This window comes from Sphaeramia orbicularis, chromosome 17 (genome assembly GCF_902148855.1).
Source record: "Sphaeramia orbicularis chromosome 17, fSphaOr1.1, whole genome shotgun sequence".
NCBI classification, from domain to species: domain Eukaryota; kingdom Metazoa; phylum Chordata; class Actinopteri; order Kurtiformes; family Apogonidae; genus Sphaeramia; species Sphaeramia orbicularis.
The window spans coordinates 76,094-92,875 of NC_043973.1; the positions used below are offsets into that span (position 1 = coordinate 76,094).

The 16,782-nt window shown below is 39.3% G+C and overlaps 1 protein-coding gene across 3 annotated transcripts in view; it reads left to right on the forward strand.

The window, feature by feature from the left end:
• LOC115437986 (fibrous sheath CABYR-binding protein-like) overlaps positions 1–16,782 on the forward strand; it is a 41,548-nt gene that overhangs the window by 17,540 nt on the left and 7,226 nt on the right. For 2 of the 3 annotated variants that reach the window (XM_030161412.1, XM_030161413.1), the window contains exons 7-11: positions 5,185–5,263; positions 9,583–9,644; positions 9,762–9,858; positions 10,913–11,533; positions 15,121–15,271. In XM_030161412.1, the coding sequence (XP_030017272.1) occupies positions 5,185–5,263; positions 9,583–9,644; positions 9,762–9,858; positions 10,913–11,533; positions 15,121–15,271 (1,010 nt within the window). Of the gene's footprint in view, positions 1–5,184; positions 5,264–9,582; positions 9,645–9,761; positions 9,859–10,912; positions 11,534–15,120; positions 15,278–16,782 lie in introns of all 3 variants that reach the window. The other variant, XM_030161414.1, reaches the window with a different exon arrangement.

Here is a 16,782-nt window from a genome sequence, read left to right on the forward strand (position 1 = left end):
CCCTGAGCACTGACTGCAGGTAAAGGTTCACATATGAACCCTTTAACCCCTGGGCACTGACTGCAGGTAAAGGTTCACATATTAAAACCCAGCTTTTCGGCCTCAGTGAATAGAAAATGATCCAGTTTGTGTCCAAACAAAAAACAGTGAAAACCCAGCACAAATAAAGAGAGATAATCTAATCCACAGGTGTCAAACATGCATCCTGGGGTCCAAATGCGGCCCACCAAAGGGTCCAGTCCAACCCTTGGGATGAATTTGTGAAATGCAAAAATTACACTAAGATATGAACAATCCTTTTAGTTCAGGTTCCACATTCAGACCAATTCAATCTAAAGTGGGCAGGACCAGTAAAGTACTATCATAATAACATAAAAATAATGACAAATCCACATTTTTCTCTTTGTAAATGTAAATATTTTCATGTATTTACACTAAAACAACGGATAATTTCACAAAAAATGTGAATAACCTGAACAAATATGAACAACCTGAAATGTCTTAAGAGAAGTCAGTACAATTTTAACAATATTCTGCCTGTTATTAAATATTCTGTGTTTACAGATCCACTGTGACCTGTATGTTACAATGAACATGTGTAAATGATAAACTGAGGCAGAATATTGTTAAAATTACACTTATTTTTTCAGTTTGTTCATGTTATTCACATCTTTTGAAAGGATTGTTTGTAGATGCAAACCTTTTCATAATGTAAATTTACTTTATTCGCTCTAAAACATAGAGAAAAGTTTGGAGTTGACATTATTTATATATTATTCTGTTATTATTTTACTGGTTCAGCCCACTGCAGATCAGATTTAGCTGAATGTGGAACTGAACTAACATGAGTTTGACAGCCCTGATCTAGTAAATGTTTAAAAAAAAATGCAAATGTGTAGAAGTAAAGTTGAACCAGTCAGAGGACGTCCACGTCTGGTCCTGGGGTCTGTTGCAAGGTTATTATCGTAAAAGAAAACTCACAAAATGACCAAAACTAGAATTGTAAAAACATTTTCGTTAACTGAAATAAATAAAAACTATAATTAAAAGAAAAAAAAACATAACTAACTGAAACTGTATTGTGTGTTTACAAAACTAACTAAAACGTATAAAAATTATGGATGAAATTCTCTTCGTTTTCATCCCTGTCAATGTCAGATTGATGTTAAATGGATTTCCCTCAAGCAATTTTCTGTGCTGTCACCATATGATATTTAACGGTCCGTCACTTGTGTTCACTTGTGGTTTCCATTCGTCTTCTGGTCCCCACTCTACCTGGAAACATGGAGACTAAAGTTGGGAGAAAGCAGCAGAGTCCTGTCTGGGATTTATTTGAATACGACCACAGAGAAGAAGAGAAAAGAGACGACTGAACTATTTATTTATTTATTTCAAACATACAAAGAAACAAAATTAAAACAAAACAAAGCAAATTGAGAAAAAAATAAAATAACATTTAAATGGACAGAATCTCTCTTCAGCACATACAAGTCTGAATATTGCATGGTCGAAAAGGAGCAGGAAGAAGTATAAACTTATTTAATCCAACCCCTCAGTGCGTTTACACCTTTATCATAAACTTAATACAACAATCAAACAATACTATTTTCCTAATTTTAGCATCGAACCACAACAATCCATAATGCAGTAACTGAATTATTCACAACAAAATGTTCATGTCAGTGCAGTCATACAAACAGACTCAACAATTCAACCATTTTCTTCAATAATTCCATCAGATTTATCAGTACAACATCATTCATAAACAAACAGCCTCATTGTCATTGTTAAATACTGTAACCTCTCAAGAATCAATTCTTTATATCTTTTTTTAAACTGAATTATGTTTGATATTTGTTTTATCTCCACACACAATTTGTTCCATAATTTTACTCCACAGATGGTCATACAGAAACTTTTTAATGTAGTGTGTACTTAATGAATCTTTAAATTAAATTTTCCCCGTAGATCATAGCCTCCCTCTCTTTCACAAAACATTTCTTGAATATTGCCCGGTAGTAAGTTATTCTTTGCTTTATATATTATTTGAATAGTTTTGAACTCCACAAGGTCAATGAGTTTTAAAGTTTTAGATTGTAAATCTAAAACTAATACTAAACTAATACTAAACTGTAAAACTAATACTAAAACTAAACTAAAACTAAGCATTTAGAAAAAAATGAAAACTAATAAAAACTATCAAACCTGCTCTAAAAACAAATTAAAACAAACAGAATTAGAGAAAAAAAAAAGTCCAAACTAAATTAAACTAAACTATAAGACAAGGTTCAAGGTTTGAGTTGCATTTTAGTGACATCAAGGGCAAAAATTCCAGTTCTTGGTTATGGACTGAAAATATATCAGTTTAGGGTCAAACTTTCTCAGGAATCTGAATCTGAAATCATTTGTGCAAAATCTCTGCTTAAATTGGCTCCCTCATTAACAGAACAAGTCCAAATCTAACAAATTGGTGGGCAGTTTCAAAAACCAATATGAAAATTTGGTTGTAAAAAAAACTTGATCTCACTTTAGGAAAGTAAATGGGCCTCAATAATCTAAACTAATTGTAGCCCATGTAGGTGGGCACAATTGATTAAATTTTGGAGGCTAGATATTGAAAATTGAGTGAATGCTAGTTTTTTTTTTACAATGGTCTGTATTTTTTTCACAAACTAAAAACTGATGGGGGTGGGGTTAGTAAAAGTAATGATTTGACTGATCTAATATTAGAATTGACTTAATTGTTGGGTAATGCTTTATTCACAACAGAAAAAGAAGGAGAATGGTGTATAATACATACAGATTTATGATCATATCTACATACCGTGCATTTACATGACAACTTTTATTTCTGGTTTAATCTGATTAAAGGTCAGATGTCCATGTAAACACCTTATTCCAGTTGAAAAAGAAAAGTTCGAATTAAATTTAAACCCGATTAAAGTCAGTGGTTTAATCCTCTTTTAATTGCGGTCTAAATTCTTCCTGGACATGTAAAGCCTTTATTCCGTTTGGACTTTATTCCTTCCATTCTGCACATGCTCAGTGTCTTGTCCTGTGGCGATGACGCACACATTCTGCGCTGGTGGAAGAATCTGCACTGCAGTCTAGTCTTCCCAAAGCGTTCCAGTGGAATATTCTGATGGGATCTACCAGCCTGGAAAACCCTGAAGGAACAGTTCAACACTGGCTTTGGATTCATTCATTTGTCCTGAACTAATGAGTTCCACAAGTGGGACAAACAGTTTGAACTGCAGCCCTAACGTTAGCTTAGCTTAGCTTAGCTTAGCATAATGGCTTCATTCCTCTGGTCAGACGTAGCCAGGCTTTTAGAGGTGGTTTGTAGTATTTTAGGAGTGATTTTGGTAAATTCAGTTCTCCCTAATCATTCCTTTAGTCCGCTGGGGTCAATATGATCACAAACTGAAGGAATAAAATCTGGGAAATAAAAATTAATGCAAAGCTAAAACGCTAAAGCAAAGCTAATTTAGTGCATGCATCCCTTCAACAAAAAGATTTTCCAACTTCCGTCAACACAACAGTCCACAGATTGTATGAGTGCAGTAAGTCGCAGATCTAAAGAAATAATTAGAGAGAATCGGATTTCACAAAATCACTGACAAAAGACGACTTTAAAAAATCGGACCAATGGTCCTGTGTCGGCCAAATTCAAAGCTTTGGGAAATGTATCCAGATGCCATTTATTCTCCCCCAGTTCTGTGTATTTATTCTATTACAGAAATAGTCCATGTTTTGCTCATATTCCAATCAGATCTGTAAAAAATTCAAATTCACACTTGATATCATTGATACTGATTTATTGGATCAATCCACTTCCTATCTGTTATAATGGAAACATTCATCGAAGTGGCATCAAATCCAGAATCAGATCCGGATCCAAATAATTTCAATCCCTTGTGTTGACATCATCATACAGAAGCTGTATACCAAGTTTGAAGTCAACCAGAACTGGAGTTTCAGAGAAGAAGACGATTGAATTTTTTTTCCTCATAAGAGCCCGTGTTAAATTTTCCATCACTTCCAGATCCAGAAGAAGATCCTGATCAGCATGTGGACATTATGTTTGGGTCATCTCCCCATCAGGGCTGGACTGGAGACATTTACACTGGATATCATTTATATTTACAGAGTTACTGCATCCATCCACTTCCTATCTCTGATAATGGGGACATTTTTCCAAGTGGCACCAAATCCAGAATCAGATCCAGACCCAAATAATTTCACTAACTTTTGTTGACATCATCATAAAGAAGCTGTATACCAAGTTTGAAGTCAATCGGAATTGTAGTTTTGGAGAAGAAGACAATTGAAATTTTTGTAACGGACGACGCCGATGACAGACGACGACGCATGATGACAATAGCTTATGTCCTGTCGGCCGGTAAGCTAAAAACTGGCTATATGTGACCATGGAAATGCAGCAACTATGCTAAGCTAAGCTAACAGAGGGGCTGCCAGAACAAGGCAACATGAGCACTGCAGCACAAACCCCTTAGCTCACTTGTCTACCTCATTAATACCTCATGTAAACTTTTATTCAGGTTTAACATTTCCATGGGAACAGAAGAGAAAATACTTTAGTTCCGAATTAATTTCTTCTGGAAAAATAAATTGGATTTAAAAAACCTCACGCAACCGTACCCATACAGAATTATAAGTCCAGTTCTTACCTAGACGCCAGAAAATCCAAACAGAATAGCCCTAGGACGTCTTCTGAGGAACTGTCTGATCTGACGTCATTGACTTTGAACTGAAATCACTGAAACTGATCCTCATTCCAAAGGCCAGACCATAAGCTCTGCTTCTAAGGTTCAAAGGAAGCAAGTTCAATGAGCATTTGCAAACAGCAACAGGATTAATAAGGGTTTGCAAATTATTTGTCACTGAAAAAGGGTCATTTTTGCTCCACTTTTCAGCAAACATCATGCAAAAAGTCACACAAGGACAACTGATGCACATTTTTGGATGTTATATTCTGAAACTACACAAATTTTCTAATAAATTCAACACAAGACACTGCATGAAAGGTGTACATTTATTCCACAATATTTTTTTCACAATAATGTCACAATAATGATACTCAAAGTTTCAACCTTGTCATAATGAAACATCCAAAACTATTGGAACCTTGGTCTGTTGTTGACCTGTCCGTTCCTCAAACAGGACCCTGGCCAGGCACCGCCCACCGCCACTGCAGAGCCCAATGAGAAGCCAGCTGACATGGAAGCCCCGCCCCCCACAGGTACTGGCAGCCAATGGAGTAAGAGAATAATTCTTTACATGTTATGTGTGGCATCTTTCTTCTTAATGCTGATGAGTCACAGGCTGGTGTGAAGAGAGTTCAGAGGGTTTGGTTTGAAATGTTTTCACCACAGACTGCACCAGGAATCACACACATTCACATTTATGATCCACACAGAAACTAGAAGAGTTAGAACATGTATGGGTTCTGCAATATACCGCCATATTTCATGTCACAATACTGTGTCGATATTAAAAAGTACTGTATCAGTATTTTTAGGTATTTATTCAAATACAGATATGATGGAGGTTAATTTTTACCTCCGCCAGGAGGTATTGTGATCACTTTGCTTTGTGTGCCTGCGTGCGTTTGTTTGTTAGCAAGATAACTCAAAAAGTTATGGATGGATTTTCAGGAAATTTTCAGGAAATGTTGATACTGGCACAAGGAAGAAATGATTAAATTTTGGTGGTGATCGGGGGGGGGGGCGCTTGCTAACAAACAAACAAACAAACACGCACGCACGGGAGGCAGCTCTGTCCTGGCTGAGGTCTGCACTCTCCGAGTACTTTTCTTGTTGTTTTTTGTTTTTCTTTATTGTTTATATCTAATTTATTATTCTTTATCACTGTTTAATTAAGTACTGGTTATTTGAATCATCCTAAAAGCACTTTAAACTGTCTGAGAGGCAGATGTTCGTTCCTTTGGAAACTAATAGAAACACATTCACAGCTGGACAATTATTCTGTTCATTTATTATTTACTTGAATTTCTTTCTGGAGTAATAAGTGTCTGTCTGTCTGTCTGTCCGTCCGTCCGTCCGTCAATCTATTGTCATATCTATCGTTCTATCTATTGTTCTATTGTTCTATCTATAGTTCTCTTGTTCTTTCTATCTCAAACTTTATATTCACAATTTATATATACATATACATAGAAGGAGGACTCATATAGATGAAAGTGTGCAGGGACAGGACGACTCCAGACAGTGGGACAGACCAGCTCAGTGGTTGCTGTTGAAAACATAGCAAAACATGTGAAAGATGTGACAACAAGTAAGACAAAAACAGATACTAATTACATATTCATCATTATATATGTGTGTCTGTGTGTGTGTGAGGAGAGTGAGGGAATTTTATTTTTTTTTTTTTTATCAATTTGTGTTGCTTAATCGTTTCTGGTTAAATGTCCCTCCTGTCTGTGTAATGTTCAGTTTTAGGGCAGTGAAAGTAGTTTGTAATGTACAGATCCTGTATGTAGTCTGTGAATTAATACAGACAAATCCTAAATGTCTTAGTTTGTAGAAAACAAAGACCAGGTGAAACAGTCCTGCAGAGAAGCTGCTGTGATGGCTGAGCTTCGGCTGTGTCCAATGTGTGTTTTTCAGTAGTTTTTTTTTTTTTTTTTTGTCCGCTGTACAATTTCCAATGACTTTTCAACCTTTTCACAGCGGTGTTCTGTCAGGAATGTACCGGTTTACTACAGTCAGTCCCTGAGGATTATTCACAGCTGACATGTGAACAGATGAAGTGACCTTTTAAACCACAGTCCAGCTGAACGCAGACACATCACCAAGGGTCACATGACCACATACTGTCGACACCTTCGAGGCCTGATCACTGCCGTGCCTTTGACCCCGGACACATTTTGACCATTTTGAGGGTTTTGAACAGAGCTCACTTCTTTTACTGGCAGGGTTTTGTTTGCTGTGGAACCTTTCTGTGCAGGAAGAAGGGAAAAGAAAAGAACGTACACACATAAAGTTGACGGTTTTTTTCTTGAGGCGCTTGAATTCATAGCCAAAACTTGTAAAGAGTTTGATGGTTTCCTGCCAAGGCCGAGAGGAGCAGCTCCGTTCAGAAAAATAAAGCACGTCAGTCACTTATTTTAACGTCTTAAAGCAGGGTTCTCAAACTCCTGTTCTTTCAGGTTCCACATTCAGTCTGATCTGATCTGCAGTGGACCCAACCAGTAAAATAAGAACAGAAGAACCTGTAAATAATGACAACTGACAATTTATGTCTGTGTTTTACTGCAAAAAAACCCATTAAATTATGAAAATACTTACTTTTATAAACTATCCAAACAAATAAGATGTGAATAACCTGAAAAAACTGAAATTTCTTCAAAAAAAATCAGTGCAATTTTAATAATCTTCTTCCTCCACTTCTCATTAGTCCATGTGCATTCTGGATCAGATCTCCAAAGACACTAAACACTGATGAACAGGAAGGAAAGAGTTCAAACTGGACTGAATTTAATACAGACATTTCAGGTTGGACACATTTGTTCAGGTTAGTCACATTTTATTGGTACAGGAGAGTTTGGAAATGGAAATATTTTCAGAATTTAATGTTATTTTTTGCACTCAAATTTGAAGTTGTCATTATTTATAGACATAATGTTAGGTGGGTTTTTTTTAGGTGTTTTTTGGGTGGTTTTTAGGTGGTTTTTGGTTGATTTTTACGTGGTTTTTGGGAAATTTGTAGGTGGTTTTTGGCCGTTTATTGGGTGGTTTTTAGGTGATTTTTAGGTGGTTTTTGGGTAATTTTTAGGTGGTTTTTGGATGGTTTTTAGGTGGTTTTTGGCTAGTTTTTAGATGGTTTTTGGCTAGTTTTTAGGTGATTTTTAGGTGGTTTTTGGGTGATTTTTAGGTGATTTTTCGGGTGATTTTTAGGTGATTTTTCGGGTGATTTTTAGGTGATTTTTGGGTGATTTTTAGGTGGTTTTTGGGTGGTTTTTAGGTAGTTTTTGGGTGATTTTTGGGTGATTTTTAGGTGTTTTTTTGATGGTTTTTGGGTGATTTTTAGGGGGTTTTTGGGTAATTTTTGGGTGATTTTTAGGTGATATATAGGTGTTTTTGTGTGATTTCTAGGTGGTTTTAGGGTAATTTTTGGGTGATTTTTGAGGAGTAACTTCTCATTTCTACATGTGCATTCTGGATCAGATCCCCAAAGACACTAAACACTGAGGAACAGGAAGAAAAGAGTTCAAACTGGACTGAATTTAATACAGACATTTCAGGTTGGACACATTTGTTCAGGTTATTCACATTTTATTGGTACAGGAGAGTTTGGAAATGTAAATATTTTCATAATTTAATGTTATTTTTTTGCACTAAAACAAAGACAAAAATTTTAAGTAGTTAATTCAAGACTTTTTTGCTTAATTCAAGATTTTTTGCTAAATTTAAGATTTTTTTTTTGTGCTTAATTCAAGATTTTTTTTTGTCTTAATTCAAGATTTTTTTTTACTTAATTGGAGATTTTTTTTTTTTTTGCTTAATTCAGTTCAAGACTGTGGAATGTTTGACTTTGCAAAAACATCCCCAGGGGCCAGATTGGAACCTTTGGCGGGCCACATTTGGCCCCCGGACCGCATGTTTGATGCCCCTGTCTTAAAGGCTTTGTTAAAGACGTCAGAGCTTGTTAAACAAACTGAAACGACAAGGAGTGTGTTAGAATTATGGCCGTCTGGAACCAAAGCTCCCAGTTTACTGACGGAGTTCATCAGTCACAGTCAAAGCCAGAGAATCGGCTTTCTGACATGTTCACAAAGTAGAGACAGGTTTGACTTTTTGGATTACCTCTGAAACTCATCAAGCAACAACTGAAAAGTGCAGTTTGTGGACAGTTTTTTTTTTTTTTTTTTAATAAACAAAACACAACAAACAAAACAAAACAAACAACATTCGGCAATGGATACTAGTTTCTATCCAAAAGCAAAGATAATAATGGTTTCAGTCATGCAACAGCAATCAGGTTATATAATCAAGTTTGTGCAGCAGCTCACACAACGCTCTCAGGAATACGTGATAAACCACACATTAATTGTCTTTAAAGAAACTAACCCATGTGTTCCACCTTCTCATGTATACATCAGTTTGCAGCCTCGGCATAAATGTTAATCTCTCCATCCTGTGAATTTCATCCACCTCTTTCATCCAGTCCTCCAGCACCAGTGGTTCAAGTTGAAGCCATTTTTGAGTGATTGTGTTTTTTGCTGCAGCACCAAAAATTTTTCAAGAGGTTTTTGTCATTTATTGTCAAATCGTCAGGAAGATCTCCTAACAAAAGTGGAAGAGTGGGTTGTTGTAATTTAAAACCCAAAATCTGTTCTATTTTTTGTTCCAACATCTTTCCAAAAAGTTGTAATTTGTGGACAGTTTTATGTTGGTGAAATGCAACTTTTTAGTACTTTTCGTAGTTTTCCAATATCGTAAGTGGAGGAGTTTTGATTAAGAAATGTCGTGTTCAAAGTGCTGTATGTCTGTACTTTTAATGAACACTTGAGCTTAACAACTGGTTTTCATTTTCCAGACCCTGAAACTGACTCGACTGGTGAAAATCAACAGGAGGAAGTAGAGGAGCAGAAATGTGAGGTACGAGAGCACAGTTTTTTTGGTAATATTGTAACTTAATGAAGCCAGTAGCCTACCTGTGAATGCTCCAAGGTGTGTATGAAACAGCTGATTGGCTGCTCTGTCCTCTTAACTCAGGATCCAAAGGTGGATGATCTGACGCCATCGGTGAATCCTGAGGTCCAGATGGAGACGTCATCATCAGATCCTGCTGATCCTTCACTCAGTGTCCATGGTAAAAGTCAGTTAATATGTATGTGTGTACGCTGTGACACATATGAAACTTGCAGGCTTCAGTTTTGCTGCTAATTGTGCTTAATTTTCTTTAGACATTTCAGGTTGTTCATATTTGTTCAGGTTATTCACATTTTATTGTTACAGGATAGTGTGTGAATGTAAATATTTTGATAATTTAATGTTATTTTTTTGCACTACAATTTGAAGTTGTCTTTATTTATAGGCATAATGTTAGGTGTTTTTTTTTTTTTGGGTGGTTTTTGGGTGATTTTTAGGTGGGGTCTTTTTGGGTGATTTTTAGGTGTTTTGTTTTTTTTTTTTGGTGATTTGTGGGTGGTTTTTGGGTGACTTTTTTTGGGGGGTGAATTTGGGTGATTTTTGAGTAGTAAGTTCTCATTTGTCCATGTGCATTATTGATCAGATCTACAAAGACACTAAACACTGAGGAACAGGAGGAAAATATTATTTTTTGCACTAACACAAACAGAAACAATTAAGTTGTCATTATTTATTGGTATAATGTAATATTATTTTTTTCCACATCAAATCATGAAGAAAATATGGAGTTGTTTGGGTCTGTAAGGGTTAAAGGTGGACGTTTGGGTCTGTAAGGGTTAGTGGTGGTCTTTAAGGGTTAAAGGTGGTCTTTAAGGGTTAAAGGTGGTCTTTAACGGTTAAAGGTGGACGTTTGGGTCTGTAAGGGTTAAAGGTGGTTTTTAAGGGTTAAAGGTGGTCTTTAAGGATTAAAGGTGGACGTTTGGGTCTGTAAGGGTTAAAGGTGGTCTGTAAGGGTTAAAGGTGGTTTTTAAGGGTTAAAGGTGGTCTTTAAGGATTAAAGGTGGACGTTTGGGTCTGTAAGGGTTAAAGGTGGTCTGTAAGGGTTAAAGGTGGTTTTTAAGGGTTAAAGGTGGTCGTTAAGGGTTAAAGGTGGACGTTTGGGTCTGTAAGGGTTAAAGGTGGTCTGTAAGGGTTAAAGGTGGTCTTTAAGGGTTAAAGGTGGTCTTTAAGCGTTAACCACAGTAACTCTTCAGTGTTGTGTTGCTGTGTTGTAGTTCAGGAAATGGAAGCTGCTGTGAAGGAACAGGCAGATCCAGATTCCTCCATCCTCCTGAACATTGTTGGTGACGTCAGTGCAGAGGTGACTGAATCCTGTGGAGACCAAACTCCAAAGAAGAAGAAGAAGAAGAAAAAGAAGAAGGGGAATGCAGAGACAGCAGCCACAGATACTTCAACCTCAGAAACAACCAGTGAAACCTCCACCAAGAGCCCCAAGAAGAAGAAGAAAGACAAGAACAAAGAGCAGGAGGAACAGGTGGAGGTGCAGGAGGACGGAGAGGAGGAACAGGTGGAGGTGCAGGAGGACGGAGAGGTAGCACAGGAAGCTCTGTCAGAGAAAAAGAAGAAGGCAAAAAAGAGGAAAAGAGATGAAGAAGTGGAGAAAGATGAGAAAGAACATATCATTCCTGTAGAAACAAAAAGCAAAAAAAAGAAGATGAAAGACGTAGAAGAGGAGAAGGAGGAGGAGGAGCATCCTGTTAGTTTGACTGACACAGCAGCAAAAAAGAAGAAGAGGAGAAAGAGGAAGAAGGGAGGACCTGGAACAGAGGAGGTGCATTCTGCTGAACAGCCAGCAGAGGGCGACACAGACAAAGACATGACACTGGAGGCAGCAGGTAAGAGGACGCTGTGGACCAACGCTGTCCATCTGCAGCAGCGTCCAGCTACAACACACACATGTCATTAAACTGGTGTTTTTCAACCTCGGGGTCGGGACCTTATGTGGGGTCGCCTGGAATTTATAGTAATTGGTAAAAATAAAATATATTATGAGTTGAGAGAGACAATCACAATCCATAGAAGACATGACAAACGCTGAAGCTGAAACTGAAGCACTGTGGTTCTGTTTCTCTGTGGTTCTGTTTCTCTGTGGTTCTGTTTATGTGTGATTCTGTTTCTTTGTGGTTCTGGTTCTCTGTGGTTCTGTTTCTGTGTCAAATGTTCATTGTGGTCAGTTTCAGATGCTGCAGCTCTTTCATAATTCACAGTTTCAGTTCTTGTTTGTTCAGTATTAATTGTCCTCCTTGTAAATCACAGCTGGACTGACTGGACAGATCCTGACCAAGGAAAATCAAATTCTCCCTTTCAAATCAAATCAAAGTTTATTTCTATAGCTTTTTACAACAGCATAACAAAGCTCAAAGTGCTTTACATCTAAAAGCATGATTCAATTGTAAGATAGAAACAGGTTAATCAAGTACCATAAATATGCATAAAACAATAGGACACAACACACACACAGAGCACAGATTCAAAGCTAATAGTGTGTCAGTGTGAAGGGTTAAAGCCAGTCTGAACAGGTGAGTCTTTAACCTGGACTTGAACAGGGGCAGGTCGGTGACGACTCACAAGTCAGGAGGAAACGAGTTCCACAGGTTTGGAGCGGCAACAGCAAGTGAACGATCAGCCCACTGTTTATATGTGGACCTGGGGACATCCAGAACCATCTGAGAAGACGATGGGAGGGCTCTGCTGGGACGGTGTTTATATGTGGACCTGGGGACATCCAGAACCATCTGAGAAGACGATGGGAGGGCTCTGCTGGGACGGTGTTTATATGTGGACCTGGGGACATCCAGAACCATCTGAGAAGACGATGGGAGGGCTCTGCTGGGACGGTGTTTATATGTGGACCTGGGGACGTCCAAAACCATCTGAGAGGACGATGGGAGGGCTCTGCTGGGACGGTGTTTATATGTGACCTGGGGACATCCAGAACCATCTGAGAAGACGATGGGAGGGCTCTGCTGGGACGGTGTTTATATGTGACCTGGGGACATCCAGAACCATCTGAGAAGACGATGGGAGGGCTCTGCTGGGACGGTGTTTATATGTGGACCTGGGGACGTCCAAAACCATCTGAGAGGACGATGGGAGGGCTCTGCTGGGACGGTGTTTATATGTGGACCTGGGGACGTCCAAAACCATCTGAGAGGACGATGGGAGGGCTCTGCTGGGACGGTGTTTATATGTGACCTGGGGACATCCAGAACCATCTGAGAAGACGATGGGAGGGCTCTGCTGGGACGGTGTTTATATGTGACCTGGGGACATCCAGAACCATCTGAGAAGACGATGGGAGGGCTCTGCTGGGACGGTGTTTATATGTGGACCTGGGGACGTCCAAAACCATCTGAGAGGACGATGGGAGGGCTCTGCTGGGACGGTGTTTATATGGGGACCTGGGGACATCCAAAACCATCTGAGAGGACGATGGGAGGGTTCTGCTGGGACGGTGTTTATATGGGGACCTGGGGACGTCCAAAACCATCTGAGAGGACAATGGGAGGGCTCTGCTGGGGCGGTGAACTGTTCAAATCTCAGATAAATAGGGAGGAGCTAGACCTTTTAAAGCTTTAAAAACAAACATTAAAATTTTAAAATCAATATGATGGTGGACTGGGAGCCAGTGCAGAGAAGAGAGGATGGGGCTGATGAGGTTGAATCTGGTGGAGGTGATCCAGAAATAGGCAGCTGCATTTAGGACCAGTTGTAAGCGATGGAGTGAAGACTGAGTGATAATGAACAATAATAATAATGATGATGGATCAGATTTCTATAGTGTTTTTCTATGAACGCATACTCAAAGCACATACAGAGGATCCATTATTCATTCACTCTCACATTCTCCCTCTGGTGGTGGTAAACTACATCTGTATCCACAGCTGTCCTGGGGCAGACTGACAGAAGTGTGGCTGACAATCTGCACCTATGGCCCCTCCCACCACCACCAAACATTCACACACATTCATACACCAGTGTGAGTGGCACTGGAGGCAAGGAGGGGGAAGTGTCTTGCCCAAGGACACAACAGCACATGGAGTGAGCAGGATTCAAACCACCAACCCTTCGGTTATTGGACAACCCGCTTTACCATCTGAGCCATGGCCACCCCAAACTGAGCCATGGCCGCCCCAAACTGAGCCATGGCCGCCCCAAACTGAGCCATGGCCACCCCAACCTGAGCCATGGCCGCCCAAACTGAGCCATGGCCCCCCAAACTGAGCCATGGCCACCCCAAACTGAGCCATGGCCGCCCCAACTGAGCCATGGCCGCCCCAAACTGAGCCATGGCCGCCCCAACTGAGCCATGGCCGCCCCAAACTGAGCCATGGCCACCCCAACCTGAGCCATGGCCACCCCAACCTGAGCCATGGCCGCCCAAACTGAGCCATGGCCCCCCAAACTGAGCCATGGCCACCCCAAACTGAGCCATGGCCGCCCCAACTGAGCCATGGCCGCCCCAAACTGAGCCATGGCCGCCCCAAACTGAGCCATGGCCACCCCAAACTGAGCCATGGCCGCCCCAACTGAGCCATGGCCACCCCAAACTGAGCCATGGCCGCCCCAAACTGAGCCATGGCCGCCCCAACTGAGCCATGGCCGCCCCAAACTGAGCCATGGCCGCCCCAACTGAGCCATGGCCACCCCAAACTGAGCCATGACTGCCCCAAAGTGAGACGATAATAAAGAGCATTACAGTAGTCCAGATATGAACTGATAAAAGCATGGATCAGTCTCTCCAGATCTCTGTGAGAGGAACAGCTTCCCTTTGGCCAAAAGACAAAGCTGGAAAAAACCTGCTTTAACAACTGCGTTCATCTGTTTATCAAGCTTCAGCTGACGGTCTAAAATCACTCTGAGGGTCCTGACAGCCTGGCTCACAGGGGCTGGGAGGAGGTGGGATGGTGCATTAAAGTGAAAATCAGAGGGGCCAAAAAGTATACATTCACTTTTGTTCTGGTTGAGGTGAAGAAAGTTTTGAGCCAACCATTCTTTAATGTCTGAGAGGCAGGTGTGGAGAGAGTCTAGTGCAGATGTGTCATTTGAAAGCACAGGGAGATAGACCTGGAGGTCATCCTTTGTGCAGTCATCTACACCTGGCTTTACTGCCTCTGTCCACTATAGTATACATTATATAGATTAAATGTCCTCTAAAATTAACATTTATTCACAACATAGTATAGCAAACTATTATAAGATCAAAAACTAATTATTTTAGCAAAAAAAAAAAAAAGTCTCCATTTTGAATGTCGGGGGTTGCTACAAATTTGTGATGTTAAAATGGAATCATGAGCCAAAACAGATTGGAAACCACTGGATTAAACCTATATCAGGACTGAAGCTCTGTTTTTTTCCCTCATTCAGCCTTTGTGTCTGATTTCACTCAACTGTGTGTGGTTTCTGTGTGGTGACTCCACAGACGGCGGTGGATCTCAGCTCCACTCAGCCAAAAAGAAACGCCTCAGAAAGAAACTGAGCCTGAAGAAAAGATTAAGGATCCAGAAGTACGAGCGAAGAAGCAGCAGTGCTCCAGTCGAGTCCCAAACCAAAACCTTCACCAGCGAAAAAAAGTAGGAGTCTATACGTACTGTAATATTTATGTGTGTACCAGAGTTTGTGTCATCTGTAATGAAAAAACATGAACTCAAGACTTTTAAATGTCTGAGGTAAGAGTAATGTTTTAGTAGTCTGTACAAACAACTTAGAACAAGGGTGTCAAACATGTGGCCCGGGGGCCAAATGTGACCCCCCAAAGGTTCCAGTTAAGCCCCTGGAATGAATTTGCAAAGTGTAAAAATTCCACAGTCAGGGCTGTGGAACTCACTGTAGTGTTGGTTCCACATCCAGACCAATCTGATCTACAGTCAAATAATAACAGCAGAAGAACCGACAAAAGAGAATGACTGCAGATTTACTACTGGGTTTGAGGGAAAAAAATAATATTACGCTATGTCTATAAATAATGACAACTTCAAATTTTTGTTTTAGTGCAAAAAACAACATTAAATTATGAAAATACTTACATTTACAAACACTCCTGTAACAGTAAAATGTGAATAACCTGAACAAATATGAACAGCCTGAAATGTCTAAACCAGGGGTGTCAAACATGCGGCCTGGGAGCCAAATGCAGCCCCCCCAAAGGTTCCAATCTGGCCCCGGGGATGTTTTTGCAAAGTCAAAAATTCCACAGTCTTGAATTGAATTAAGCAAAAACAAAACAAAAAAAAATTCTTGAATTAAGGAAAAAATGTTGAATTAAGAAAAAAAAATCTTAAACAAAAAAAAATCTTAAATTTAGCAAAAAATCTTGAATTAAGCAAAAAAGTCTTGAATTAACAACTTCAAATTTTTGTTTTTGTTTTAGCGCAAAAAATAACATTAAATTATGTAAATATTTCCATTTCCAAACTCTCCTGTACCAATAAAATGTGACTAACCTGAACAAATGTGCCCGACCTGAAATGTCTGTATTAAATTCAGTCCAGTTTGAACTCTTTTCTTCCTGTTCATCAGTGTTTAGTGTCTTTGTAGATCTGATCCAGAATGCACATGGACTAATGAGAAGTGGAGGCAGAAGATTGATAAAATTACACTGATTTTTCTGAAGAAATTTCAGTTTTTTCAGGTTATTCACATCTTTTTTGTTCAGATAGTTTTTAAAAGTAAATATTTTCATAATTTAATGGGGTTTTTTTGCAGTAAAACACAGACATAAATTGTCAGTTGTCATTATTTACAGGTTCTTCTGTTCTTATTTTACTGGTTGGGTCCACTGCAGATCAGATCAGACTGAATGTGGAACCTGAAAGAACAGGAGTTTGAGAACCCTGGTTTAGACATTGAAATGTAAATGAAATGTGATTCTTGGAAACAGTGAAACTGCAGCTTCATTTATCAAACCGTCATCATCATATTCTAAAATGCTGTTCATACATAAAGGCAGTTAACTGTGTTCCATAAACAACAAGAAAATACAAGCAACACACTTCAATGAAAGTAAGAAATCCTACATATAGTTAAAAATAGGGTTGTAAGAAAATATTGGTTCTACAATATATTGCGATATTTCATTTCACAA